Source organism: Cricetulus griseus, chromosome 3, assembly GCF_003668045.3.
Source record: "Cricetulus griseus strain 17A/GY chromosome 3, alternate assembly CriGri-PICRH-1.0, whole genome shotgun sequence".
Taxonomy (NCBI): domain Eukaryota; kingdom Metazoa; phylum Chordata; class Mammalia; order Rodentia; family Cricetidae; genus Cricetulus; species Cricetulus griseus.
The window spans coordinates 202,524,475-202,552,303 of NC_048596.1; the positions used below are offsets into that span (position 1 = coordinate 202,524,475).

General features: G+C 47.5%; 2 protein-coding genes across 5 annotated transcripts in view; one reads left to right on the plus strand and one right to left on the minus strand.

Moving 5' to 3' along the window:
- The first annotated feature begins 1,858 nt into the window (after positions 1 to 1,858).
- Positions 1,859 to 22,799, plus strand: Ntpcr (nucleoside-triphosphatase, cancer-related). Of its 3 annotated transcripts, XM_035442760.1 has the most exons (7): positions 1,859 to 2,009; positions 5,603 to 5,765; positions 7,037 to 7,133; positions 17,161 to 17,370; positions 19,646 to 19,764; positions 21,358 to 21,463; positions 21,626 to 22,799. In XM_035442760.1, exons 1-5 carry the CDS (start codon positions 1,976 to 1,978, stop codon positions 19,712 to 19,714), a joined length of 573 nt encoding a protein of 190 aa, XP_035298651.1. In that variant the 5' UTR covers positions 1,859 to 1,975; the 3' UTR covers positions 19,715 to 19,764; positions 21,358 to 21,463; positions 21,626 to 22,799. The 3 variants fall into 3 exon arrangements, with proteins under 3 accessions (XP_035298651.1, XP_035298650.1, XP_035298649.1); XM_035442759.1 differs by having other exon boundaries at positions 21,358 to 22,799; XM_035442758.1 differs by lacking the exons at positions 21,358 to 21,463; positions 21,626 to 22,799 and adding an exon at positions 20,071 to 20,222.
- A 1,643-nt stretch (positions 22,800 to 24,442) lies between these two features.
- Pcnx2 (pecanex 2) overlaps positions 24,443 to 27,829 on the minus strand; it is a 159,118-nt gene continuing 155,731 nt past the window's right edge. For both annotated transcript variants that reach the window (XM_027404801.2, XM_035442761.1), the window contains exons 33-34: positions 26,339 to 26,787; positions 24,443 to 25,213 (exon numbers count right to left, since the gene is read on the minus strand). In XM_027404801.2, coding sequence (XP_027260602.1) covers positions 25,040 to 25,213; positions 26,339 to 26,787 — 623 coding nt within the window. In that variant the 3' untranslated portion in view covers positions 24,443 to 25,039. The remainder of the gene's footprint in view (positions 25,214 to 26,338; positions 26,788 to 27,829) is intronic.

Below are 27,829 nucleotides of genomic sequence, written 5' to 3' on the forward strand. Positions count from 1 at the left end.
AATCCCACATTCGGGAAGCTGAGACAGGAGATGCTCAAGTTTGAGGCTAGCCTGGGCTACAGAAAGATCCTGTCCTAAAAGAGAGAATAAGAATGAGAGGGAGCATGCTCAAGAGTGACCACATCTACATAGAAATTTTCTTTGTTTCCTGAGATACTGGTTTTTAAATATCTGATTCTATGTCTCTGAGCTACTGAACTCAGGCAAGAAAAGAAAACACCAGCTCCCTGTGGACCTTACAATTCTAGACTGCTTGTCAGTGATGGAAAATGTTAGAGGGTTAATATTTGAAATGAGTATTTTGGATGCAAGAGGCACTTAGGATTGTATACATGTTTTCCTTCTGTGTTAGATTCTCCTATGGGTTTACTTTGCTTACATCAGCTGTTTGCCGATTCCAATTTGCATGCAGGTGCAAGATTCGAAAGGCAGGATACCCATTGGGATAATAAGTAATATACCATTATAGTAATACAGGATTATAAATGGTGCTGAGATGACGGTGGCAGGTGTAGCATGCCAATCTTTTTAGATGAATTCTTTTTAAACAACAGGAAACTGAACTGATTGGCATATATCGCCTGCTGAAGGGAGTGCAAAAGATCCGAGAGAGAGAGAGAGAGAGAGAGAGAGAGAGAGAGAGAGAGAGAGAGAGAGAGAATGCTCAAGTTTTATACACACACAAGCCAATTAAGGAGAGGACTCCCAGAAATTGCTTTCTCAGCCAGGATGGAGTGTGACTGATCACAAGTCCAACTGCACTCATGCTAGACTGAAAAGGTCTACAGGTATCTGGCCCAAGGCCACTGTCACTTCATTTGCTGATGGGAATGAGAGTCTCATGGCTAAGTGAGGTGATGATCTCTTACTTTTTTTTCAGGGAGAGCCTGTAGGTGTCTGTGGGTTGGCAGACAGGGGTATGGAGGTCTGAAGCAGATGGTGGGCTCCCTGTGCATGCCTGGGGATAGCAAGCCTGCCTGCATCAGTGGGCAGCAACCTAGGTGAGCTTGAAAACTTCCTGCTAACAGCTTCTGGTGTTCAGGATGAATGCCATTTACTCATGGCAAACAGTCTAGGGGAGGCCATTGTTTGGGGCCAAGCTGCTTTGCTAGTCCCTGGCAGTCCAGACCAGGCCTGAATGGAGGCAGTCACTAATGCTAAGTGTGACCATTAAACTGGGCTTTGAAACACTAGCTTTGGGCTACTTTCCCCCAAAGCAGAGGAGTCTAGTCAGCTCAGTCAACACAGTGAGGAAGTCATGTTTACCATGGACGCAGAATAACCCTGCATAGAGAAGCCCCCCTTTGTCCTTGTTTCTGCTTTCTTCAGCCCCTTGCTGCCTGTCAAGTCAGCTCACTGGATACTCATTCTATTTCCAGGTTGCAATAAAAAACAAAAACAAACAAACAAAAACAAATCAGACCTTTAAACTGGACTCCTGCTACCTTGGGTCAGATACTCATCTCTGGAGGTGAAGGCCGGGATAAAGCAAGGTTAACTTTTCCCAGCTGACTGCTCTACAGCAATATGGACACTGTACTAGGAGTTCAAATCCCAGCAAGGTCCGCTTCTTCAAGGAGGGTTTCTATGGCCCCTATTGTTACACAGGGGCTGACTTGGGAGTCTGGGGTGAGGGTCTCAGGGACCAGAATTCAGGACACCTGAAGCAGCAATGACAAGGTACCTGACATTCCCATGAACACATCTTTGCAGGCACCCCACGTGAATCTGTTACACAGGAGCACAGGGAACCCTAGGAACCTGTCTCCAGATCTTACAAACAGACGCCACGACGTAGAACCTGGAACAGGGAGGAATGCGCATGCGCTGTGTGTGTGGGCGGGGGGCAAGTGGAAGCGCATGCGCGGCTACGGTGTACGTACCGGGACGGCAGGGGCGTGACCTTCAGAGTAAGGGGCGGAGCCTATCCGCCCAGTCTGACCCCGACCATACTGCCTATCGACCCCCTAAGCACATGGGGCGGCATGTGTTCCTCACCGGGCCTCCAGGTGACCCAGGGCCTGCCAGACTTGGCTGGGAGGGGGCGCGGCCTGGACCTCGGTCCCGGTCTCCAGCTTTGGCTGCAGTTGCGGTCTGGCTTGGTGCATTGCAGCCCGGCGGGAGGGAAGGCCGGGAAGACCGCGGTGCGGTGCCCTGGTCTCGGGTCCCGCACCCTGGTCTTAAGCCACGGAAGCAGAGGTGTGCTTTGTAGACTTTGGAGGCCTTTGAACAGTAAGAGGTTTTGGAGAGGAGCAGAGGGCAGTGGTAGGCGACGCCCCAGTCTTGCACAGAACGCCCTGAGTTTGAAATCGGGATGTAGTTGGGTCTCCAACATCCTGTTGTGGTGTTCACCCGGAGCCTTCGTCCATGTCTGTGTTCATCAGAGATTTAGTGAACCAGGACCACATGCTCCCCCATCCCACCCTCCCCCGCGCAGACTGCCATACTAGGGTGTCCTGGGCATCCTGGATTTGCAAGCACCACACCTTTTCTCCTAAGTTGGTAGGGCTCCGCCCCTTGCGCTGCAGGCCCCACTCCTGTGTTCTCAGGAGTTCTCTTGCTTTTGTACACAATTTACTATGTGATTGTTTGCTTACCACTAGCCATCCCAACGAGTGTGGCTTTCCAAGTCCACACGTTCAGACTTCCAGCAATGTAATGAGACTTACAAAAGAAATCATCCTTTGTCCCCACTTATGTCAGCACCCTTGCCTCTTCTGTAAGCCATCTCAGAGGGGGCTCTCTGGTCACCAGAGCCCACTCAGCCCATTCAACCTAAGCCGACCTCCCACTAGAACCTAGGAATCACAAGGAGTCTGACCCGTGCTGCTATTTGTAACATTCAAGTCCCTATAAAGTGGTGGCCTCTGGGATTCAGAACTGTGGGGCTGCTGTGTGTTGTCTCTTTGAAAATAGAAATATACTAAGCTTAAAAATTACATTGCTTATTTATGTGAGTGTATTGTGGTTGTGGAGGTCAAAGACAGCTTTTGGGAGTTGGTTCTCTCCTTGCACCATGTGGGTCTCAGGGATGGAACTTAGGTCGTCGGGCCTGGTGGCAAATACCTTTACCCATTAAGCCATCTTGTTGGTCCATAACTATACTTTCCCTCTCCCTTACAATAAAAATGCTGCCTGCTTAGTGTAAGGATGAAATGAAGTGTTAAGAAAGTAACAACACCAGGGAACTCCACCATGTAGAATTAAGCGTGGGGCTTTTGTTCTGTATTCTTCCAGACCGTGTCTTCTGTGGACACATAACATGTGTTCCTTAAAACACATGAGGATTATACTGTGTGTTTCTTTTATTAATCAACCTACTTTTAACTATGCATCATTTTTGTATACTGTGGTCCATTTTCCATGTAAATAAGCAGTACCCCTTTTAATGACTGTTAAATGTAATCCTGTTAGTTTTGCACTGTTGTATGTTGGATGCCACAGCTAATATTCTCTCTCTGGTTAACATTTAGGTAATTTTCATTGTTTTGTTGCTATGGAGATACCCATAGTGAGCATCCAGTTTCACACATTCTTGTCTGGGTCCCCAAGCTATATAGAAGCGGCCCTTCAGGAAAGGAGAGGCTGGCTCACATGGTCAGCACTAAGCAGATCTCCTTGACTTCTTAGCCAGCAGAGGTTAGAAGTTGATCTTTGTTCTGTGTGATTGGCACCACTGTGCACTGCCCACACAAAGGCCATTATTTCAGTGTGGATGTGGAGGAGAGATACATAAAATAAGGATTAAGAATTAACTGTTTTCAGTATGTATTAGTTACTTTTTTTTGTTAAAATACCGTGACCAAGGCAACTTATAGAAGAAAGGATTTATTTGGACATATATGGAACTAGAAAGATTAAGAGTCTGTCACAACAGGGAGGTGTGGCAGTAAGAAGCAACATGGTAGTTGGAATGGGAAGCTGAGAGCTCACATCCTTTACCTTGGGCAAGAAATAGCAAAATGGGAGTAGGCGAGGCTTTAGACTTAAAGCCTGCTCCTAGTAACATAACTCCTACAGCAAGGCTATGCCTTCTAAATACCCAAAACAGTGCCACCAACTGGACACCCAAGTGTCAAAATGCCTGAGACAATGTGGGGGTGGCATTTCTTATTCTAACTACCACACAGTACTAGGGATTGAGTCCAGGGCTTCAGGAATACGTGGTGAGGGTATAGCACTGAGCATTATAGCTCATGAATTGCCTTTTAAGGAATATTAACCCTAAGGTTAGCCACTGAAATTGAACAGTTTGGGACCTGTAGTGTATCAGAAGTGATCAGCTGTGGATATGCTAGAACCTTGTGTCTTGGAGTGTGATCCATAGTGTTTGTTCCCTTTGCTCTTTTGTGTAACAGTAAACACTCTATGTGTGCTGGTAAACACCCTGGAGTTTCTTAGTGGCAGCCAGGCTGCAAGGGAAAAGGCCCTAGGAGTAAAGTGTAGATTGGAGGCACCTGGCCTCTGATTTGGGAGCATTTGGGGATCAAGATAGGACTGCTTAGAGCATTAGAGCCCCTGATGTCAGACTTTGGGAGCAAGCATGATTGCTTCAGGCCCTGGCCGAGGTGACTTTCACAGAGGAAATTTCAGGGCAACTCTGTAAAGCCCTGAGCTATTTGTGGAATTTAGAAGATGAGTGTGAACTGAGTTACATTTACACTAGGTCTGCATCTCTTGAAGGCTAGACTTTGATTCCCAGTGCCCTCTACCCAGGTATGGCCAGGTCAGTCCCCAGGTGAAGGGAAGAGGGTGTGTCAGTCACTTTCCATTGCTGTGACATAATACATGACAAAGGCAACTTCAAGGAAGAAAGATAGCTTTGGGCTCATAGTTTTGGGGGACACAGTCCAACATGACAACCAAGGCCAGAGTGACCAGAACAGGTTGGCCCATGGCAGTGGAAGCTGGTAGGGCTGCTGTTTCACATGCCACTAAACTGGAAGCAGAGGGCCTGGGCTGGAAACCTAGAGGGCTACAACACTCTGGCCTCCATCACTGACCCACCTTTATCAGCCTGGCTTCCTGGCTTAACAACCTTCCCCCACATATCATCAGCCTAATTAGACACATGAGCGGGTCGGGGAATGCTTTAAATTTAAACGAAAACAGAGCATAAATCTAAAACAGTGGTTCTCAACCTTCCCAATGCTATGACCCTTTAACACCGTTCCTCATGTGATGACCCCCAACCATAAAATTATTTTGTTGCTACTTTATAACTGTAATTTTCCTGCTGTTATAAATTGTGTTGTATCTGTGTTTTCTGATGGTCTTAAGTAACTCCCATGAGATGGTCTGTCGACCCCCAAAGGGTTTGTAACACATAGGTTGAGAACTGCTGATCTAGGAGGAAAAGAAGCTGGGTTCCAGATGCATCCTGGGACTGTGTTAGATATAAATTTCATGCCACTCTGTCATCACTGTGCTTGTCTCCATTGGGAATGAAAATTCCTCACACCTGGAGCAATGAGCATGGCAGTGCAATTAATAGTCATAAAACCCATTGCAGCCTGCTCTGTTCCTAGTGATTGCTCTGGAAGGCTGGGTGGGCTTGGCCAGGTAAACTTCCTGACCTATCTCCTTTCTTTGTCTTTTTCAGGGGTTGGCAAAACAACCTTGATCCAGAAAGCCAGTGAGGTCCTGCAGTCCTCTGGAGTGCCCATAGATGGATTTTACACACAAGAAGTCAGGCAAGGAGGGAGGAGAATAGGATTTGATGTCGTCACCCTGTCTGGCGCTCGGGGACCTCTGTCCAGAGTTGGGTACTGGTGTTTTGTTTCTTTGGGTTTTGTCTCTATCTTGTCCTGTCCACTCCTTGGGAGCATCTCTTCTCTGTGTGAGTGTGCATGCATGTGGAGCATGTGTCTGTGCACAGGCCACAGGAGGACATCCGGTGTCCTGCTGTCACTCTTTGCCTTAGTCCCTCAAGACATGGTCTCTCACTGAACCTGGAGCTCACATGGGGGCCAGCGAGCCTCAGAAGTCTCCTGCCTCTCCCCCTTACAGTGCTGGGCCTACAAGTATGCATGTATCCATGTCCGGCTTTTTACATTGGCGCTGAAGATTTGAACTCAGGCCCTTCTGCTTATGCAGCAAGTGTTCTTGCTCACTGAGCCATCTCACCATTCTTGGACCTTCTTTCTTACTGTGATTTCCCTACAGCCAACTCCACCAAAGACTGTGGGGTTCATCTGTGTTGTTCTGTCCATCAGTGGGCTGAGAGTCTTAGCCAGGTGACCCTACCCATCTTGTACCTTCAGAAATTTCTTGGAGAAAGAAAATAGATCATCCTGTGAAAAATGAGGATAAAAAAAGTCATGTTTCATTTAAAATATTGGCCATGAATCATACACCTATCTTATGTGGTTCTTAGCTCTGTTTCTAAGCCATTTTTATTTACTTTTTAGATTATTATTAATTCTTTGGAGGTACTTAAGATTGCAACCATGGCTTTCCCATGTTAGGCAAGCCTCTATCACTAATCTATCTCCCTAGCTCTCTGATTTTAACCTGAATTTTGTTTTGTTTTGATACAAGGTCTTGCTATAAAGTCCCAGCTGGCCTGAAACTCACAGAGATCCACCTGCCTTTGCCTCCTAGTGCTGGGATTAAAGGTGTGAGTCACCATACCCAACACCCCTGTTTAATTTTTATTTGAGAACTCAACTCTTGCCCAAGAAGCTCTTAAATTTTGTATCCTCCTGCCTCAGCCTCCTGATTAGTTGGAATGAAGACTGATCTGCACCATTAGGCTCAGACTGAGACAGGCTCAGCTCTTATGCTGCAGTATGTGGGCTCAGTCTGGAGTTGCAGGGATGTCACTGTTTCTCTGCAGGACTGACTTTGGCAGAAGCAGTGCTGATATTCATCGAGGCCTTGATTTCAGGAGAGAAAGCCCAGTGGGCCCAAGCTTACACACTCCCACCCTTTGTATGGGTGATTGTTAAGGCCGTGTGCAGAGAGCCAGTGGCTCAGCAGAGCAGCCCAACCCCAGAAGTCAATGGGGAATCTGTATCAGTGTCTTTTCTTTCAGGTCACAGCCTCCACCTGGAAAGCCTGAGTGCCGAGTGGGGCAGTATGTGGTGGACCTGGCTTCTTTTGAGCAGTTGGCACTACCTGTCCTAAGAAATGTGAGTATGCAATTTCTGTCTCAAAAGCCCATTGGCCTCTGTGGGTTGTGGGATTTGCTGGCCACTTAAACACAGTGGCTTTTTTTCCTGTGATCAGGTTGTGTCTCGAAGGTTGAGCCTTGCTAAGGTTGAGCCTTGCTAAGGATAGGCACTCTACTTTGTTGTCACTCTAAGCTGTCACATGTGTCAAATATTTCATGTTAGGAAGGCTCTGATGCAGATCTGTGTTCCTCTGCTCCATGGTGCATAGAGCATGCTGAGTGTGTGCTGAGAGCCCCGTGGACACTCTATACTGCTCCCTGTCCCTCTGCTCTGTGGTGCACAGAACTTGCTTGAATGTGCTGAGGGCCCCGTGGACACTCTATACTGCTCCCTGTCCCTCTGCTCTATGGTGCATAGAGTATGCTTGAGTGTGTGTTGAGGGCCCCGTGGACACTCTATACTGCTCCCTTTCCTTCTGCTCCATGGTGCACAAAGCTTGCTTGAGTGTGTACTGAGGGCCCTGTGGTTACTCTATACTGCTCCCTGTCCTTCTGCTCCGTAATGTACAGAACTTACTGGCATATGCTATGCACCACTTAGGTGGAACCTAAGCTACTGAGGATTTGGTCACTGCTCGCCAAGGGCAGTCTTCATCTTAGGAGGCCTGAGGTCCTGTGGACCCTCCTGATGTGGAGTTGCTGCTCCTCAGATCTCACTGAGCACTCCTCTGCCTCATCCCTCCTCCTTTCCTCAGTTCCCCTAGGGACCCCCACATTTGTGGGCTGGGCTGTGGAGGCTGCTCTGTTGCTAGCAGCTGGGAGCAGGCAGAGAATAATGCATCTTATTTCCCACGGGACCCATGCCTCCCTCTCACATCCAGACATCAGTGAGAAGTGTCCGATGACATTCTGGTGAAGAGTCCGGCTCTGGGTATTGGATCCATTTAAAGGATTGATTTTTGCTCAGGCAAGCAAAATCCTGGGAGGAGATGGAGTGCCCCATGCTTGGTATTTGGCTTCAGGCTTATGTAACAGCTCATGTGTGCTTGCTGACCAAGTCAACAATTTTCTTCTTATTTTTAATGGAAAGAAATAGAAACTGCTCATAGTTTTACAGTCACCCATGTTTCTGTAATAATTATGACTGTAAACTTAGGCCACTAAACTGGACTTGGGTTGAGTAATTACTTTGGTCTGTGACTGATGCCCTATCTAGGCTATGTAGACATTGGTTTATATATCCCCAAGAAGAGTCATACCACATCGTACCACCTCCAGCAGTGATGGCTTCCTGGGGAGGGGCCTAACGGTGAAGGTTGGGTGAGAAGGGTTGGGGGTTGCTCAGGGATCTTGGACAATGTATGGGAAATAGTTTGTGATGCTGCACTGTGCTTATGTTCAGTAGAAATGTGCCTCTGGTTTGCATTTTGAGGGATGATAGAAGTACATACTTTTGATAACTTAGAGTGTTTAGAGTCCAACTTGTTGGTTCAGCCCTCTTTCCATACTTTGTGTTTGGATGTAAGCAGATCTTTCTTTGCTTTTTCTATTTTATGTGTCTCTGTGTTTTGCCTGCTCATGTGTCTGTTTACTATGTGTGTGCAGCATTCTCAGAGGCTAAAAGAGAGTGTCTAGTCCTCTGCAAGTAGAGCTACAGACAGTCCCGAGCCATCTTGTGGTGCTGGGAACCACAGGGCCTCTGCAGGAGCAACCAGTGCTCTTAACTTTGAACCATCTCTCTAGCCCTAACCAGATATTTCTTAAAGCAAATGACCTTTAATTTATTGGTTCTACTTCTCTGTAGATAATGGTAATTCCTTTCTTTCCTTTTCTTTTTTTATTGTTAACACAGAAAAGCTCTGTCCTGACCCAAATTAATACAGCATTTTACCTAGATGTTTATTCTTCTATGAGCTTGTTAAAAATACAATTTAATCCATCAGGATTTGTTTTGAATATAGCATATAGTGACATTCATAATTAGTTTCTTCAAGATATTTGGCCAGTTTACTAAAACCATTTGCTAAAGCCCATGTCTTATTAGTTGATACTTTGTAAATAATACTTTAAAGTGTGTGTATGAGATGATTTGGGGTCATCTCTTCCACTGACCTTTTTGATTCTTGCCTGAATACCACTTTAGTCTAGGTACTTAAGCTAACTAACTGTGTTATTTTAGAAAAAGATTTTAATTTTTAAAGGTGTGTGTGTGTGTGTGTGTGTGTGTGTGTGTGTGTGTGTGTGTGGTGTGTCTATGTATGTATGTTATGGGAAGAGTATATCTGGAGCTGGAGTTACAGGTGGTTGTACGCTCCCTAAAGTGGATGCTGGGATTCAAACTTGGGTTTGCTTCAAGAGCAGCATGTGCTCTTACCCCTGAGCCATCTCTTCAGCCCCGGCATTTTTATTCTTTAAAAAACTCTCATTCAAGCCAGGCGTTGGTGGAGCACACCTTTAATCCCAGCACTCAGGAGGCAGAGGTAGGTGGATCTCTGTGAGTTCGAGGCCAGCCTGGTCTACAAGAGCTAGTTCCAGGACAGCCTCCAAAGCCACAGAGAAACCCTGTCTCCAAAAAAACCAAAACAAAAACCAAAAACCAAAACAAAAATCTCTCATTCATTTGCATTTGTTCCTTCCTCCACATAGGGTACCGACTGTATCAGTGCAGTTAACCCTTACCAAGTAGAAGCTTTATGCCAGGCAGGAGCAAATTGTAAACTCAGAATGCTCTATCCAGTTTCTCAGATGAGGAAACTGAGGCACTGAATAGGAAGGACCTTCCTAAGAGGGGCACAACTTAAAAGTGGTGGAAATGAAATGATCTGTAAATCAAGGATAATGTCCATTAAAAACATCACATGACATAGTCAAAGCTTCACCAAATTCATTACATTTTCTTTCTCTTGCCTGGTGAGGTAATTTGTGTGGTTTCTAGTGTGTTTCTTACAAAAGGAAGAACAGTGAAGCACAGCAGGCACCATCTTCCTGACCCGTGTTCAGGCCAAGCCGTATCTGTTCCTCAGAGACCTTTGCAAGGACTAGAGGTGAAGTCAGCTCAGCCCCTGGAAAATGACTCCCTGTTTGATCCAAAATAGACTTCAAAGTGTTGGGATCTGCTTTGGATCCTGTCAGGGGATGGGGTGTTCATGTTCATGTGTGTAACATAGGGCCAGGGAGTGACATTTGGTGTTTTAGGCCATAGAGCTATAGAAGCTATAGAAGGATCTAGAACACTCAGGTTCCAGTTGGATCCTTCCCTAGAGGCTGGTGGGCTTCCCATCATTGTTGGTGACCATGGCATTTTGTTTCTTGCTTCTGTATTATTTTGGATTTCTACCTCATCACACCTATGTCAGAGGGTAGGCCATGGAAACCAAATACCATCTGATGTGAACACAAACATGTCTAAAAGTCTTTAAAAGGATGTCAGTGAAAATGTTCCTGCAGGGATTCCATAGGCAAAGGGACTAGAAACTTTGCCCCAGATTGGCTTTTTGTCCCCTCCCCCCCAGCACCTGCTGATGCATCTTTATGGTATCCCTTTGGCACTGCTGGGCCCTGAGCAGGGAGGCACTTTTTGTGGCTGTGGCCTTCTTGTCAGACTTTCCCTAACAGTTCTACTTTCTCTAAACTTTACTTCATCTTCTGAGGATTAAAATAATCTTCTCTCAGGCCCCAGCTAGCAAGAAGATTTACCCATCAATCCTTTCTCCACCACAGTAGCAGCGATTAGCACAAAGTTACCATGTGGTGAAGGGCTGAGCTCCTAATGCCTGATGCCCACCCCCGCCCCCAGATCTGATCTTGTCTCTTGTCTTTGTGTCCAGGCACCTTGTCAGTTAGAAAAAAGGTCATCACTACTTCACTGTAGCAAAAAACCAATTATCTGCCCCCCAGGCTATGAAGAGAAGGGTGCCAGGCATCAAAGACCTCAAGTTTTTATCAAAAGTTGAAATATTGATTCATTTTTTCCCCCAGGCTTGTGCAACTTTTAGAGACCATTTGACAGTTGTGAGCATTTGACATGACAGGAATTAGAGCCTGCTAGGTTCTGGTCACAGATCTGCTTGTGCACAGAGTACCTCTTTGTGGCTGCTCAGGGCCCTGTGCTGTGTGGTTAGGCCTCTCTGATCAGGAACCCATGCACTCACACACTCCCTGCAGTGATGTGGGGATGGTGACATCTCCCACACCCACAGTGTATATTCCTTGTGACAATGTGAACCATCTTTATATGTGGCCCTGGCCTCTGTGATTCCCAGGAAACACAGTGCTCTTCTGCTTCGGCAGGACAGTAACTGCTCCATGGTGAGAAGGACTTCTCTTAGACACAGCTCGTACCTTATGCCAGGAGGAGGTGTGGGAGGGGCTTCAGTCAGGTGAGATGACTTAGCTCTCACTGGGTTGTCAGTAAAGGACATCTGTACAGATGCTCATGTCTCCTGTTACAACAGCTGGGGACAGAGCACAGGAGTTCTGGTCAAGTCCCAGTGTTGCTTGCTGAGGAGCTGAGGAGATGGAGGAGGTGTTAGGCAACCATATTGGGAAGGGACCATCCATCACAGTTTGATCTTTTTGCCAGGGAGCTGGGGAACTGTGGAGACATGAGTCTGCCATAGATTCCCATAGACCCAATGTCCAGGCTGGTCCCAAGGGCCTGTATTATAAGTACAGGGTTCCTAACCCCCTGGGCTGTCAGCTGGTATGAGCCTTCTTGTTCCTAGGATAGCTCTCCTATTCTGGAAGACATCTGGGGTACCACCTACTTCCTGTTTGGTTCTGTAATATACATGAGCCCCCAGGACCACTAGGCAGAGCCTCAGCGCTCACCTGCCTAAGCTCTGGGTGTCAGCTGTATTGTGTATGTTGGAGCAGCTTCTGAGTGAGGAAGGGCCCAGCTGTAGCCCCGACACACCCTTTCCTGGTTAGCCCTGCCTGCTATAAACAGCACAACACTGATTGGAACACCGGAGTTCCAAGGCCTGAGGTACTAACTGGCTCCCTGGCTGCTGTTGTCATTGTCTATATGCTTCCTGTCCTAGCATGTGTGGCTCATGGGAGGACAGACTGCACTTCTGCTCCCTAATGTCTAGTGCTACCCCATTCCTTCCTGATGTCCAGAACCAGGCCAGACTGTGTGTGATGCTAAAATCAAATCACACACTACTAGGAGGAATACTTGTTAGGCAAGCAATTCAGTAAGCAGAGGGCCACTTTAGTTACTTCACTCTTAGTTCAGCATTTTTATTACATTAGAAATCTAGACATGCCTTTAATCCCAGCACTTGGGAGGCAAAGGCAGGTACATCTCTGTAAGTTGGAGGCCAGCCTGGTTCTATATAGTGAGTTTATAGACAAACAAAAATGCTTCTTTGTATTTTTTTTAACTTTCTTTGTATTTATTCATTGTGTCTTTCACATCATGCATCTGGATCCCATTCATATTCGTCTCCCCGTCCCTTCATACCTCCCCTCTGCCCTTGGAACCTCCCCACAAAAGTAAAATAAAGTAAATTTTTTTCCTTTTTTTCCTTTTTGGATTTTTGAGACAGGGTTTCTCTGTATAATTTTGGAGCCTGTCTTGGAATTTGCTGTGTAGTTCAGACTGGCTTCAAACTCACAGAGAAAAATAAAATTTGAGAGAAGAAAAAGAAAAAAAAATCTTGTCTTGGAGTCTGTAATATGACACTGTATCACACAGTATATTCTTTTGTCCATATATCTTTACTTGTAAGTGTTCATTGCAAAGAGTCATTGGTCTGGTTTCTGCTATACTGTTGATGCTGGGCCCTCATTGGGACTCCTCTTGGATATCCTGCTGTTGCCCTGTGTCGTGGAGACCCTGCAGCTTTGGGTCTGTAGGACTGGTACCTTTACATGCTCCAGCAGATCACAGATGGGGTAGATGTTGGGGTGGGCCAAATCGTAACCCTGGTTCTGGGCCTGGGTAGTTACAGGGTTGATCAGCCCCCCAGTTCTCCCAGATCCTTACCACCAGGGTGAGCTTTCCAGCATTGCCCCAGCTAGTTTACCCTTTGCAGCAGTGAGCAAGGCCAGTTGTACTCTGCTGCCCAAGTGAGGTACAGGGGCCGCTTTCCCAAGTGCTGCAATTGGTGAGGGGCAGGGACAACTCTCCTGCTCTTACAACTGACAGGACAGGATCTCCCAACTGCCATAGGTGGCAAAGGGGGGGGGTCTTTCTTGCTCACCCACACCACCATATGACTGATGAAGGGTGGGGCTAGATCTTCCAAGCACAGGTTCTCGAACCCCTGTCAATGTCTATGGGGTCAGCTCTACTGTGCTGCCCAGGTGAGGTCTGCTTTCCTGAGTGCAGAGGCTGGTAAGGGGGAGGGGCTGACCCTCCCCCCAGCAGGTAGTCAGAGGAAAGGCTTCTTTGTGTTCTTAAAAGTACTACTTAAAAAGATAAAAACAAAGGGACAACAACAATAGCAACACCCTCTTTTTGGACTGGGAAAGGTGTTCTGTTGCACTGGGTCCATTTCATCTTTCTGGAAGGCAAAGTGGTGGATTGCCACCAGAGTTGATGGGCTGTCCACAGCTCCTGGGACGCCAGGCCAACTGCTTCTGGGCCTCAGGCAGCATCTTTTCTCTTAGGAGATTTTCTTGTGGCTGAGAATTTATAATCAGCTGGAACACTGGCCAAAGCCAGGTGCAGGACAGTTGAGATACAGAGTCAAGGGTATGATGCAGCCTTTGGAAGTGACCCTGCATATGTCGTCTTCTGGGGAGATAGGAGCTACCCACATGCCAGGCACACAGTGACTGCCATGTGCCCAAGAGGTACCCACAGCTCTGAGTTGCATAGGGAGGTCCTAGGAATGAGAGTGGCCTGATGTTGCCATCTTTAAACTCAGCCTGGTGCTGTGGGAGCTCAGAATCTGGGTTAGGTCCACAGCTCGAGCCTCCATTGACCTTTTTGTTGTTTCCTTCTGGATTGGCTTGAATATATATGTGAAAACAGCAGTTGGGGCATAATGATGTTTCTTTTTTAAGCTCTTCTGAATACCCTATTGAGCTGTTTAGAGAAGGAAGCCCTGTGTTACCTGTTCTCAGTGCCCTGACCTCCAACCCCTCTCTCTATGACATGGGAATCACTTCCATTTTTATTAAAAACTTATTTTTGCAATTCCCGAAGTCTGGACAGAATGAGGGTATCAAAAGGGTTTACAGTGAACAACAAACATTGTAATTGCAGGCCCAAGCATCACTTTACTTCCGTGGGAAAGATTTGGAGAGCTTCGTGGAGCTGGTATAGAGGCATGGGGTTTGTAACCCCCCTGGCCCCGTGTGTGTACTTTCATGCAGGGCCATATGCATTTACCACCAGCCACATGTATTTACTGTATTCAGGTAAACACACACATTGTACACATGTTCTTTCCCAGAAACTCTCCTTGTCTGGTTGATGGTTTTCAAATTTGTCAATCAGTGTTCCAAACAATTCTATTTGTCTCTTTCATGTTGGCTTCTAGGAAGGTGTTTGCTGTAATCCACCATCTCTAGGACGTACTGTCCACGCTGTGGGAAGAGTTGAGTCAGTTGTAGTGGCTTGGTTCCAGAAAGAGAGACCTTCCTGTGTGATTAACAACTTTTTGAAATCACAGACTGCTGGTCGCCATTTTCTTTCTCCCAATTTGGCACCCAGTTTTGAAGACAAAGCTTGGATTAGGTAGCATCTGACCCCACAGCCACTCTTCCTGCTGGTGGAGGCAGTGTCAGCCACAGCTTCCCCCCCCCTTCTCAACTCTGCAGCCCCAGAAAGTTCCACAGTGAAAGCAAAGCTGGGGACATGAGAGATGAATACAGGATCCCTAGGTGGGTGAAAGCCCAGTGTGTCAGGACACAAGCTCGGCTGCTGTGCAGACACCTCGGGCTTGTGTCGTCAGAGAAGGATAGGTGGCTCTCTCTCCTGTGGGTGTGCTAGTGGGTGGGACGGAGAAAGAATCCCCCTAATTCATGACTAGAAGGCTGCACTCCTGCCTCCCTCCTTCACAGCTTGGACCTCCACCTTGTAGGCTGTCCCAGCAGGGGCCAGTGCTGCTGCTCTTACCCCTCCTCTCCCCCTCTGCACAGCTGGCATCCTTCTTTACTTGTGTCTCTCTCTTGCTTAGCTCCCCTCAGCCAGAGGACAAAGGCTGCTGGCTTTGTTGCCCTCCAGGGCTGCTTGGCGAAAGCTCACCTCACATGGGAGGTGCCTCACCTCATGCATTTATCATTTGCCTCCCAGTGGGGAGGGAGACCAAGGCAGAGATGGCCACTTTTGGTACCTGACCTGAGAAGGACCCTGTACCACTTCTGCTGTATCTTTAATGGCCACATGAGCAATCCTGGGGAGGTGTGGCTGGGGACTGTGGAAGGATGTGATCCCTGGAAGCTGGCGAGGCTGCTGCATTTCAGGGTTGAAAGGGATCTGAATCCAAAGGGGATCTGAGGGTCACTTTCTCTTTTTAAAAACATTTATCTTACTCATTTGTTGGTCCTTTCGTCTATTTTGTGTGTGTTTGCACTGTATGCACACGTGCAGACAGGTAGCACTCTCTCCTCTGTCCCAATGTAGACACCCTACTGGCTGGTTTTGTGTGTCAGCTTGACATGACTTGAGTCATCAGAGAGGAAGGAGCCTTAGTTGAGGAAATGCCTCCACGAGGTACAGCTGTAAGGCATTTTCTCATTTAGTAATTAGTGGGGAGGGGGCAGCCATTGTGGGTGATGCCACCCCTGGCCTGGTGATCTTGGGTTCTATAACAAGGTGGGCTCAACAAGCCTATGGGAAGCAAGCCAGTAAGCAGCCCCCCCTCCAATCGCTTCTGCATTGGAGAAGCAGTTCTGTCCTGACTTCCTTTAGTGGTGAACAGCAATGCTGAAGTGTAAGCCAAATGAACCCTTTCCTCCCCAACTGGTTTGTTGGTCAGGGTGTTTCACTGCAGCAATAGAAAACCTAACTAAGACACACACAATACACACACACACACACACACACACACACACACAAAGAGAGAGAGAGTTTAATTTTGGCATATACATACATGTTTATATCACCTGCCAGTTCTTCATATAAAAATACAGATGTGATTATATCCATTTATAAAACAGTAGAAGTGTACCAGAACAGCAGTGGTTATCTCTAAATAACTTCCATTTTTGTATTTATAGCTCTATTTAAACTATTTTTATTTGGCAATAAAATTTCCTGCATGTATTGGGCGGCGGTGGTGCATGCCTTTAATCCCAGCACTTGGGAACAGAGGCAGGTGTATCTCTAATGAGTTTAAGGCCAGCCTGGTTTACAAATTGAGTTCTAGGACAGCTAGGACTGTTGCATAGAGAAACCCTGTCTCGAAAAACAAAAATAAGTAAATAAAAATTCATGCATGTATCCAATGCATTTTGGTCATTTTTACCCTCCATTACCCTGTCTCACCCCCTCCCACACCCACTGAATTCTTCTTAGAAGGTTAAACTTTGAGATAGTTCATTGCTTGGTCAGCATGTTATCAATATTCTGACCACTTTCCCTTTGAACTAGACTCCTTTCCATCTCACTTTGTGACTTTTTGTCAACTTTTAGACTGGACTGGAATACACAGCCACCTGCCTGCAGCTGTCACCCCCTTCCCATCAGAGTTAGGAGTACAGAATTGAAAAGAGGGTCTGTGTTTGTGAGGCCCCAGCATGGCTGTTCTATCTCCTTTATCCCTTTATACTCTCCATCTTTCACTGTTTACAACCTTCATTTCCAGAGTGGAAGTCAACTAGGAAGCCTGGTTACCACTGGGACATTCTAGAAGAAAACACATTTTGAGAGAAACTCGGGTAGGGAGGTCCAGTCACAAGGAGACTTACTTTCACATGAGTCTTGCAGACAGACCTGTGTCTTGTGCCTGTGGAGTCAGTCCTCTGGTGTGTAAGGCACAGCCCAGTTGCCTTGCCATGGACACTGATGGGTAGTCAGTCAGGGTGGGACCCCCTGGGTTGAGTTCACAAAGCTATGCTGTTCCAGTGACTGTGCCTTCTGTCCACAGGCAGGTCCCAGCCATGGCCCCGGGCACAGTGTGTGCATCATTGATGAGATTGGGAAGATGGAACTGTTCAGTCAGCCCTTCATTCAGGCAGTCCGTCAGACGCTATCCACACCAGGCACTGTTGTCCTTGGCACCATCCCAGTCCCCAAAGGGAAGCCACTGGCCCTGGTGGAGGAGATCAGGAACAGGCCTGATGTGAAGGTGTTCAGTGTGAGTAAGCCAGCCCTTGGGGAACTCCTACCCTGTGGTCACATCCTAGCTCCGATGTCTTCCCTGCCATCTGTCAGCAGTGGAGTAGTCAAGGCAGGGTTTGGGGTGTTGGTTGGGAAGGTCTGTTCAGGGAGGAGCCATGGAACCAGAGCCATGCAAGTCACATACTCAGTGTCAGAGTTCCAACCTCGACCCCAGCTGAAAGATGTGTGCTTATGGGAGAATTAGTTACTCAAGTCTGAGCCTTGACTTTAGAGTTATCTCAATAATAAAATAAAATAAACCTGTTTAAAGAAAAATGGGCAAAAGGTTTGAAAAGCTGTTTCTCCATGGAGCACGAGGAAGCCACAGTAAGCACAGAGAAGACATGTACCCCACAAGCATGATGACCACGAGGCACCACATCACACCATACCACACCCATTAGGACGTGTTTCATGCTGTAGTTAAAGGAGGGAGATGGGAGGACTTGGGGAAACCTCAGCCTCCCTACCCTATTGGTAAGAAGGAACTGAGTTGTCCTGGAAAACCACTCTGGTTTCTCAAGGAGTCATATGTTAGTCACTATACCAGCAAGTCCACTCCTAGGCATTCACACGGAAGACTTGAAGACACTTGATACAAAGCTTGAACGAATGCCCACATAGCAGCATTGCTCACAATACCTTACAGAATGAGAGGGACCCAGACATCCACCAGCATCCGAACAGGATGTGTGATGTGTGCTGTAGCCATCTAGTGTGGTGTTATTTAGTGACACAAAGAAGTAAAGCACAGCCATATTCTGAGGTCTAGATGAAAGTTGTATTATGCTGAGTGAAAGAAGCCACTCACAGAAGGTCACAGGCTCCACGATTCCATTTATAGACTATCCAGAAGAGGCAAGTGCGTTGAGACAGGAAATAGAGTAGGCTTTGCTAGTGGTGGGCAGGAAGGGAGGAGGTGGCTGTGAATGGGGGCCCTGTCTGTGATAACATGTTCACTTGTAACCCTTAGAGGGTGAATTTTCATGGCAATGGAATTTACACACATATGCACACAGAAGTCAAAGCCGTGGTGGCACCCTTTTTCCTTTAAGACTCATCAGCATACCCTGTAAATGCTGATGTCCAGTCCCCACCTAGGTGCTGCTGGCCTTGCTGCATGGTGGCCTGGCAGAAGACACCACATGCTGAGACATGCAAGTGTGCCTGCTCAGGTTTCCCTATTACAAAGCTACTAATGCTGGGCTGCTGATATGACTCTAGAGTTGGTGCCCAGCATGCACAACACCTTGTGTTCCACCCACAGCACCCTCATAAACAGCTTTTGTAGCATATGCCTAAATTCCCAGCACTCAAGAGTGGAGGCAGAAGGATGGACGTTCAAGTTCACCTTCAACTATAGAGTGTTCAGGCCCAGCCTGGGATGCATAAGGCCCTGTTGCAAAAATAAAATAAAATAAAACTAAAAAAGCCACCACTGCCATCACATGGGCCCTGCCCTCAGGACACGATTCCAAAGCCTCTTCAAATACCTTTAATGCATGGAATTGCAGGGGATGAGGTTTCTGACACAGGAACTTTTGGGGATGTGACGAAACCTACAGTGGACAGAAACTTCTGCTCATATCCACACACTCACTGAAGCATCTGGGCACACTCCTGCTCTCTTTGATTCTTGGCACTGCAGCAGCCTCTCTGAACACGGTCCACCACAAGAGGAGATTCTGCCCAGGCTTTCTTCCCCTGGACTCTGTCTGTAGCCCCGCCCAGCCTGCACCACCTTTTCAGGAGCCTTCCCCACTTCAAGGACTTCTTTATGTCTTTCCCATCATGCTCTGTGAGCTCATAACCTCAGGGTCCTTATCTGCAGCACACACCAGGTCAGGAAGCCCATGTGAGACTCTGTGCTGCATCACACTGTCTTCTCTGGCTCCCCTTCGTCTCTCAAAGGAGCAAAAAGCTGAGGTCAGAGGCTCCTTGCAGCACTCAGATCCCCCAGGGTCATGGAAAGATGTGTAGATGTCATTGTCCTTTGGAGTAACCCGGAGTTGTGGGCAGCTGCTGCTGTGTGCTGCTCTCTAGGGCTCAGGTCCAGCCCAAGCCCCTCCTGGCACTCTCTCCCATTTCCATCCAGTGCCACCCAGTGCTTCAGTCATGCACTCCACATGGGACTTGGTGATCCTGAAGAGCTGGCTTCTCTCTCCATTCCCTCCTCTCCAGGAAGCATTGGCTCGAAGAACTGGAGGGAAGTGCTCTGCTCTCTAAGCCTGCTCTCTTGCCTCTTCCTACAGGTCACCAAGGAGAACAGAAATAGCCTCTTGCCGGATATTGTGACCTGTGTGCAGAGCAGCAGGACCTGAAGCAGCCCCTGACAAGGTCCAGCTCTGCCTGCTGGTCACTGCCTGGCCAGGTTTGCTACCTCTCTGTTGATGGGGCAAGTACTCTCTGTCCATGAGAGCTGGACAGCTCATGAGATTAGGTTAGCCCAGTGCCTGCTGGTCCATGCACAGTGAACAGTCCGCTGTGTCTTATGTATGCTCAAGAGTTCTGTCCATTTCCTGTTGCAGTTGTGCATGTGATTTGAGTAAATTCCAAATGAATGTGTCAAGGATTAGTACAATTTGCTCCTGTCGGGGTTTATAGATGTGTTCGGGGCTGGGGAGGGAGTTGGCGTCTTCATTGACTTTACATGCTGTGATATTAAATACCTCTCCAGGTGCAGCTCCAACTCACGCAGCTGAAAGCAGTAACAACATGATTCTCTCCAGTTATTTCCAAAGAAAAGCATATTAGTTCCCCTCTTCATCTCTTGTTTATTCCTTTGTTTATTGCCTAATAAAAATGGAAATAAATCTGGTGGTTCAGACACAGGAGTCTGCCTTTGGGAGGGACAGTTTTCAGAATGCTGGTGTCAGCTGATGCTCCATGGGCCAGACATGAGCAAAACGTCCTGTTTGTGCTGAGTTAGCTTGGGCACAGTTTTCAACCACTCTGAGCCCTTATGCCCTTCCAAGAAAGAAAGGGACATGACTGTCACCAGAGAGGGTTTTGGAAGCTGATTTGAACTGCAGTCACCACTGGCTGCAGGGACTCATCTGTGAGGAGTGAGGCCACAGGCAGGGTCTCAGCCCACACTGGGCTCTGAAGCACTAAGGAAAGAGAATCAACTATGGAAACTACTGGGTCCATAAAGCCAGGGGCTACCCTCTATGTTGCTAGTGGCCCTGGAACTTTTAGGTCCTTTAGATATTTTTTTAACAGCATTAATGACAACATCCACTGATGTGAGTACCGTGGGTCCCTTACTGGGACTATGAACATATATGGGCCTGTGTTAATGGAGATGTTGTGAGCTGGGCACTAGGACCCAGTGGAGAGTGCAGTAAGCCTGTGGCTGGGGCAGGATCTCATATTGGTCTTCCTTCTAAGGTAGTTCTCAAAGCTTAGCCTACCTGTACAGTGGGGAGAAGTAGGTGCCTCCCTACCCATTAGTCTTTCCAGGGAGGCCAAGTAGAGCTCATGGCCTTGGGCAGGCTGGCTTTGATGGCAGCAGTGGGTACCTGGGCAGGTGGGACACAGCATAGGTTTGGGCCATAGCATCAGTGTACCTGGCCACCCAGGACCTGAATGTACCTAGTCAAAATTTCCTACACAGCCTGACCCTAACAGGGAGCCCTACTCAGCCCTTTGAACCCAGAGTAAAGGAAGCTGGTAGGAGAAGTGGTGGTGGTGGCAACATACAGTATGCTCCTCCTAGGCCAAAGTGGACCTCATGTTGGCATCTGACTTGGCCCCTCAAGTGGTGTGCACCTGTAATTGAAGTACTTGGGAAGCAGGTGCAGGAGGATGGTGAGCTCCAGGTCAACCTGGGCTGATAGGGAAAGATTGTCTCATAAAACAGTTTTAAAATATCCCAGCTATGGTAGACGGAAGACTTGGACCCATGCCTGAGTGGCGTCAGAGCCTCTGCTTATTCTGTGCTCCCCTTTGTGTCTTCATCTAGGCTCTCTGTCATCTTGTGAATTGTATGACTAGACCTCACCCTCTCACTGACATGTAATTGTACAAACTGACACGCCCTTCAGCGACTACTACTCCGACAGATGAGGGTCAGTGTCAGGGAGCAGGTACACAGATCTCAGATGCAAATCCTGGCACTATAAGGAACGTCGATGAAGGGGCATTGGGTCTCTAATGGAGTCGGATGTGGGTCCTGACTTGAGGAGTTCGTGTTGCAAAAGCACATTGATGTACATGTTGCTCACATGTAGTTCTGCCAGAATGACATGGTACGACATGGTACGTCAGGATGATGGAGCACCAGCTGGACAAAGACTGACGATGCCCTTGCTGCCTCCCACTTAGCAGGTCATACACGGGCCTCTCCTCACCCACTGGCTTGAAAATCATTTCTTTCTTGTCTCTGAATGAAGGTAATAAGCTCACGTGTGGAGGCAACATGGCTTTTAAATAGATAACAGAGAATCCCCCAGGCTCTCCAGGTAAATGGAGAGGCTTCCAGGAAAAACTGCAAATTCATGGAAGGTTCTGGGAACAGTGAGGTGACCCTGTCCTCCTCCCACCAAGACTGGTGTTCATAGAGGATAGGGCTGACCAGTATATGCCACCTGTTCGTGCTATGACACAGGGACTTGGCACAGAATGACATCAAGTGGGAAGTGGCTGCATAAACAGACTGCACACCATTTCAGAGGCAGAGACCCTGGAGCAGCCACTGATTTTAAACAAGTGTGTGCCAGACATGGATACTACAGCACATGGCAGGGTTTATAGCTGGTACCTAATTAGCCATGATATACGCACAGCCAAGTGTTGCAGTTGTTATATTATCTTTAGGAGAGAAATGCTTTGGTTTAGTGTCAAATGCATTTAGACAGATGTCAGCTGAACATTTGAGCCACCCTGGCAGGAAGTGCCATAGAGGCCTGTCTCATATTACCACCAGAGTGAGGAAGGCTTTAGGATACAGGGAGGCCTACTGGGAGGACCTGGGCAACATGTCTACATAGAAGTCCTATAATTAAATTCAAGTGTGTACAAATCCCTCCCCCCAGGGCTCACAGAACCCTGCAGAAGAGGAATCGGGAAGAGTGTAAGACCCAGAGGGCATGGAGGACACCAAGAAAACAAGGTCATCTAAATCAACATGAGCAAAATTCCTATGAACTCACAGAGACTGAGGCAGCATGCACAGGGCCTGCACGGTTCTGCACCCATCCTCTACATACATATTATGGATTTCCATTTTAGTGTTTTCATGGACTTCCTGGGTGTGTGAACAAGTGGGTCTATGGCCTTTGTGCCTTCTCTCGGGCTCTTTCCTTCTGTTTTGTACAATTCCTATGTATTTTTGTTTTATTTTATTTCATTTTATTATCCCTTAGAAAGCTCTGGATGAGAGGAGAGGTGGAGAGAAACGGAGAAGGGGAAACCATAATCAAGATATATTATGTAATAAAACATCTATTTTCAATATTTAAAAAAAGACCAGAGATGTAACTCAGCGGACAGAGGCTTGCCTAGCATGAGGAAGCCTTGGGTTCCATCCCCAGCACCACATAAACTAGGCATAGTGGTGCACACCTATAATCCCAGCAGTCAGGTGGACCCAGCACAATCAGCAGTTTAAGGTCATCCTTGGCTACCTAGCAAGTCTGAGGTCTGCCCAGGCTACATGAGACCCTATCTCCTGCCCCCCTAATTATACAATAAACAAAAAGCGAGGATCACATTCTTAGTGTCCTTGAACAGCTTTAAGGAGTCTTTCCTTGGTGGGGTTGGTGTGCATGTCCACTTCTCAGCTTGTATTCCTCCATGGGCAGGAGGCTGTACTGGACACAATTCATGAGCCTGTCTGGATAGGTGGGAATGGATCTCACCTATTACAGTCACTCTTTCCATACTGGAATCCAGCCCCTCAGAGAGCTTCCCTTTTGTGGATACTATGCAGCAGCCAGCTGTGCTTCCAGGCACATGTTTCTCACCGACTTCAAGTAGAGGCTGCATCCCCAGCTCAGAGCTAGCCACTTAGTCCAGAATTCCCAAGGGAATTCCAGGAGAGGACAGTCAGGTTTGATTTAACCTGAGAACAGCAGCAGGTCACACCAGCTTCTCAGATACACAGTTGCATGGAACCCAGATATACTGTTTGTAGAGATTTTCCAGAGATGCCCTGTCTTTGTTGATAGACCCCACCTACTGCTATTAATTGCTAATTCTTTTTTATGCTTATGTATGTACTCAAGCTTGTTGGTGTCGCCATGCCTCAGTGCATATGTGGAGGTCAAAGGGCAGCCTCTGCTGTCAGTCTCCTACCCTGAGATGGGTGTATTGTTTGGCCATACTAATGCTTAAGAAATAGAAAGGAGATGCTGGAGAGATGGCTCAGAGGAGTGCTTGCCTGGAATGCACGAGAGCCTGAGTTTGGTCCCAGAATCTCCATAAGGAAAGGAACAGATGTAGTGACACACTGTTGTAATCCAGCACTGCAGAGGACACACTGGGGTGACTGGGAACTCACTGGCCACCTCGGCCTGACCTGTAAGCTCCAGGACAGCAAGAAGCCCTGCCTCAATGACCAAGGTGGGAAGCCCCTAATGGATAGTGTCTGAGGTAGTCCTCAGGCCTTTACATGCACACACACAGGCACACACAGACACACAGACACACACACACACACACACACAGGCACACACAGACACACACACACACACACACAGGCACACACAGACACACACACACACACACACACACACACACACCATTACTACCTCCTTCCCAGTGGCGAGGGACTGCTATATCCATCCTTTGCAGTTCCCATTTTCCAATCTTAGATGCTTTGGAGACTTGCCTAAACGAGTACTTCTTTCTTTTTCCCACTGCCATTCCAGCAGGCTGGCAAAGCAAGGTCAATAGCTGATACCCCTCTCTTCTCATTCAGAGGTTGTGCCTCTGCTCCGTCCTGTAGGAATATCTGAGATGGGATTTGCCTCCCTCTCCACAAAGGTCTTTCTCAGAGTAAAAAAGATGTGTTTAGGAAGGACAGCAGACAGACACAGTCATGACTGTAAACATTTTAATCCCTAAAACAAAGGTGTGTGCAAATGTGCTCATGTACAGTAGAGCTTGCTCAGCTTGGAAGACGAGCATGCATTCCTAGGAAGCACGCAGGGGTCCTGGGTGGCCCTGAACTTGAGGGAGGAGCATATCACCTCTAAACTCTCATCCTGGACCAATGCACCATCAGGCTGTTACTAGTGGCTTGCACTTCCAGCTGGCGTTAACCTGAATACCTCTGGCCTGCTGATGGCCTCAGGAGCTGTAACTCAGTGCTCTCTCACCGTGACAATAATGTGTAAAATGCCAATAATTTAGCATGCAGCTGTTCTAATGTTACCAGGGCAGGAAGGAGCCAGTCATGGGCTCTATTCATTCTAGTTGTTTTAAGATATAGCATGGCTTTTGTGAGAAATGTCCAACTCTTGTGTAGTGCTTGAGGGAGGAGGTGCAGTGTCTTCTCCCTACCCCCACTATGTGAGAGTGTTTTCAATAACCTGAGATAGAGTTATTGTTTTCTAGAACAGCTCTTCTTTTCCCTCAGGAAGAACCATGTGGTTTTGGAGCAGGGAGAGAGTCCCAATCTCTCCAGCCAGACATGTGTTCCACTATTGCTCATCGGAGGCACTCTGCTGGGAAGCTGTATCATCCAGGCCCATGTCCTCCTGGCTTGCTCTCCGGCACAGCACCCCCAGGTTCTCTGCCACGGCCTCTGCCTGCCGTCGATCTTGAAGCTGCCCTTGCTCTGGGGTATCAGTGGGTTCACATGGCTCAGAGAAGTGCTTCAAAAAGAAAAGAAGCAGAGACAGTTTAGCCTATGCTCACTGCCTGAGTGGCCCAAGTCATCCCACCCATTTTCACCCTGACATCATAGGATCTGAGCCCAGGGTGGCTGCATGCGTTGAAGGTGGGTTCTTAAGCTGGACAGGACTGATAGGCAGCCTCTGAGATTAAGATGTGCCACCAAGCTGCATGTCTACATGGCTTTGCTCAGGAGAGCTGGATATACCAATCCAAAGGGAGCCCCAGGGAGTGGCTCTATGTATTGTCAGCCTGCCACCCTTCCAGCCCTGGTCAACCCTCTCCACCCACCAAGCTGTGGTGCTGATGTTGCCATTGCAGGCTCAACCCAGCAGTTACACAAGAGCCTTTGGATTCTGGATGCCCAGAGTCCTAACAACCTATCATCCTTGCTAGAGACAGAAAAGGAAAATTTGTCAGAACCCTCGAAGTACGCCCATAGAATAAGTTTTGACAGATGGAATGAGAAAGGAATAGTAGTTTGTATTCTTTCATTGAAGGAGAAAACAAAAAGATTAAGTGGTGGTTTTATTCCTGGAGTCACCAGTATCTTCTCTTTGGCTAGGAAACAGGAATCTGCCGGAGCTTTGCCTTAACTCATTTTTTTTTTCTTTCCTAACAGAGAGCATAAGAGAATTTCTGAGTGTCTGTCAATCTCTTTCTTTCTCATGTAAGAATCCTAGCTAGTCATCTAGTATCGGTACACATGAATCCTGAGCAAGTAGCATCTTATTTAATAGATTCTTTTAAAACTCTGTTTCTGGGATGGAACCATTGGAAGTGGTTGGTCATCTTTAAAACTGGGAGTCCATGACAATTTAACTCCAGCGTCTACTCTTGTCCTTTCTTCTCCCTTAGGCCAGAGTGGCACAGTTGGGAAGAAAGGCATCCTGCTTCCATAGAGTGGATGAGAGGAGGCTTCTCCCCATTCCCAGGCTTCTGACTTATGTCAGAAATAATTATGTCAGGGTACCCTACTAACAACTGTGGAACTTGTGACCCAAAGGCTGGGGATGCTCTTTTGTTTGCTATAGAGCAACCTACCCTGGTGAGCAGGAACCCCAGGCCCTCTGATGCCCTCCTGCCCATCCTGGGGCAGTCCTTACCCGAGTAGCATGGCCAGCAGCCCTAGCAGAAGGGCCCATCACAATGTTGACACTGCTAGATGACTGGGTGTCACTGGTGTTGCCTCCCTCTGCAGCAGAGAGTCCGGATATGACCAGTGCACTGGAGAAGCTCCTTTTGCCAAAGAGGAAGCTGAGAGTAGAGCTGGTTGAAGAGCCCAGGCTAGACCTAATGAGTGCCTCCGCCCGCTCTCGGACACTCAGGTGACCTGTGGTGGTAACAGGAGGTGGCTGGGAGTGCAGGGATGCGGCTGAGGTGTGCAAAGAGAGCCGGCTGCCTGAGGGTCTCTGGGCTAGCTCGTGCACAGAGCTGGAAGTCTGAAGAAAGGCTTGGTGGCTCTCTAGGATGGGCCCTGAGGAGCTCAGAGTAGGTGGCCTCTGGCTTATTGCTGAGTGTGCCTGGACAGACTGGCTTCTTCCCTTCCTTCTGCCTGTAAGAGAGAGCAGAGCAACTGGTCGAGCCCTGGAAGTACTTCATAGATACCTGGGTGGGGCTGGTCCCTTTCCATTGCAATTCATCAATGAGGGCAACAATTGAACCAATCCCTGCTAAGAGCCTTGGGATGGTGGGCTTACCTCCTATGTGCCACATCCCATGACTGAGCTCACCTCTCTTGACTGACCTACCCTGGCTTTGCCTTAGGGGCCACAGCTTCAAGACATGAACTTTCTGAAAACATTTTCAATAGAAATCATCTGAATGTTCTTATATGTATAATTTAACTTCAGGAGACCACATAAGCAATATAGATATATCACCAGATATTATTGCATCATTTTAAATATATTAATTATTGTGTCCAATGAATTTTTCTATGTGTATTTCTCCCCCCCCCTCTCTCTCTCTCTCTGTGTGTGTGTGTGTGTGTGTGTGTAGGCCAGAGGCTGACATGAAGTGCCATCCTCTATTGCTCTCTATTCTATGTGTTTTAAACATGGTCTCTCACTGAACTTGAAGGTGCAAATTAAGCAGTGAAGCCCAGGGATCTTTTTCTCCACCACACGCTCAGTGCTGGGATTATGGACTGCCATTGCTCCCAGCTTTTACATGGGTGCTAATGATCTGAACTCAGGTCTCCAGGCATATGCAGCAAGCATTGTACAGACTGAGCCATCTCCTCAATTATACCTCAGACAGTCTTTCAGTTTTTTGTTGCTCCTTTTTTTTCAATTTTAATTTTACAAATTAAATGGCACCAAGCAAGCAAGAAAGCAGTGTTAAAATCATCTGTGCTCAGACTCATTATTTTATAATTAACTTATTTTTCCAATGACCACATTATCAAATCATGAGCATTTCTAGGGAAAACCTTCAGACCCGAATGAAAACATAATGTAAATTATGCTCCTTAGTTCATTATTTTTTTCTTTGTCTTTGATCATAGCTGGAAGAGCCCTTAGTGATGTAAGACATTAACCCTTCTTTCTGGTGTGGGGTTCAGACTAGTGATAGGTTTCTATCCACTCGTGTTA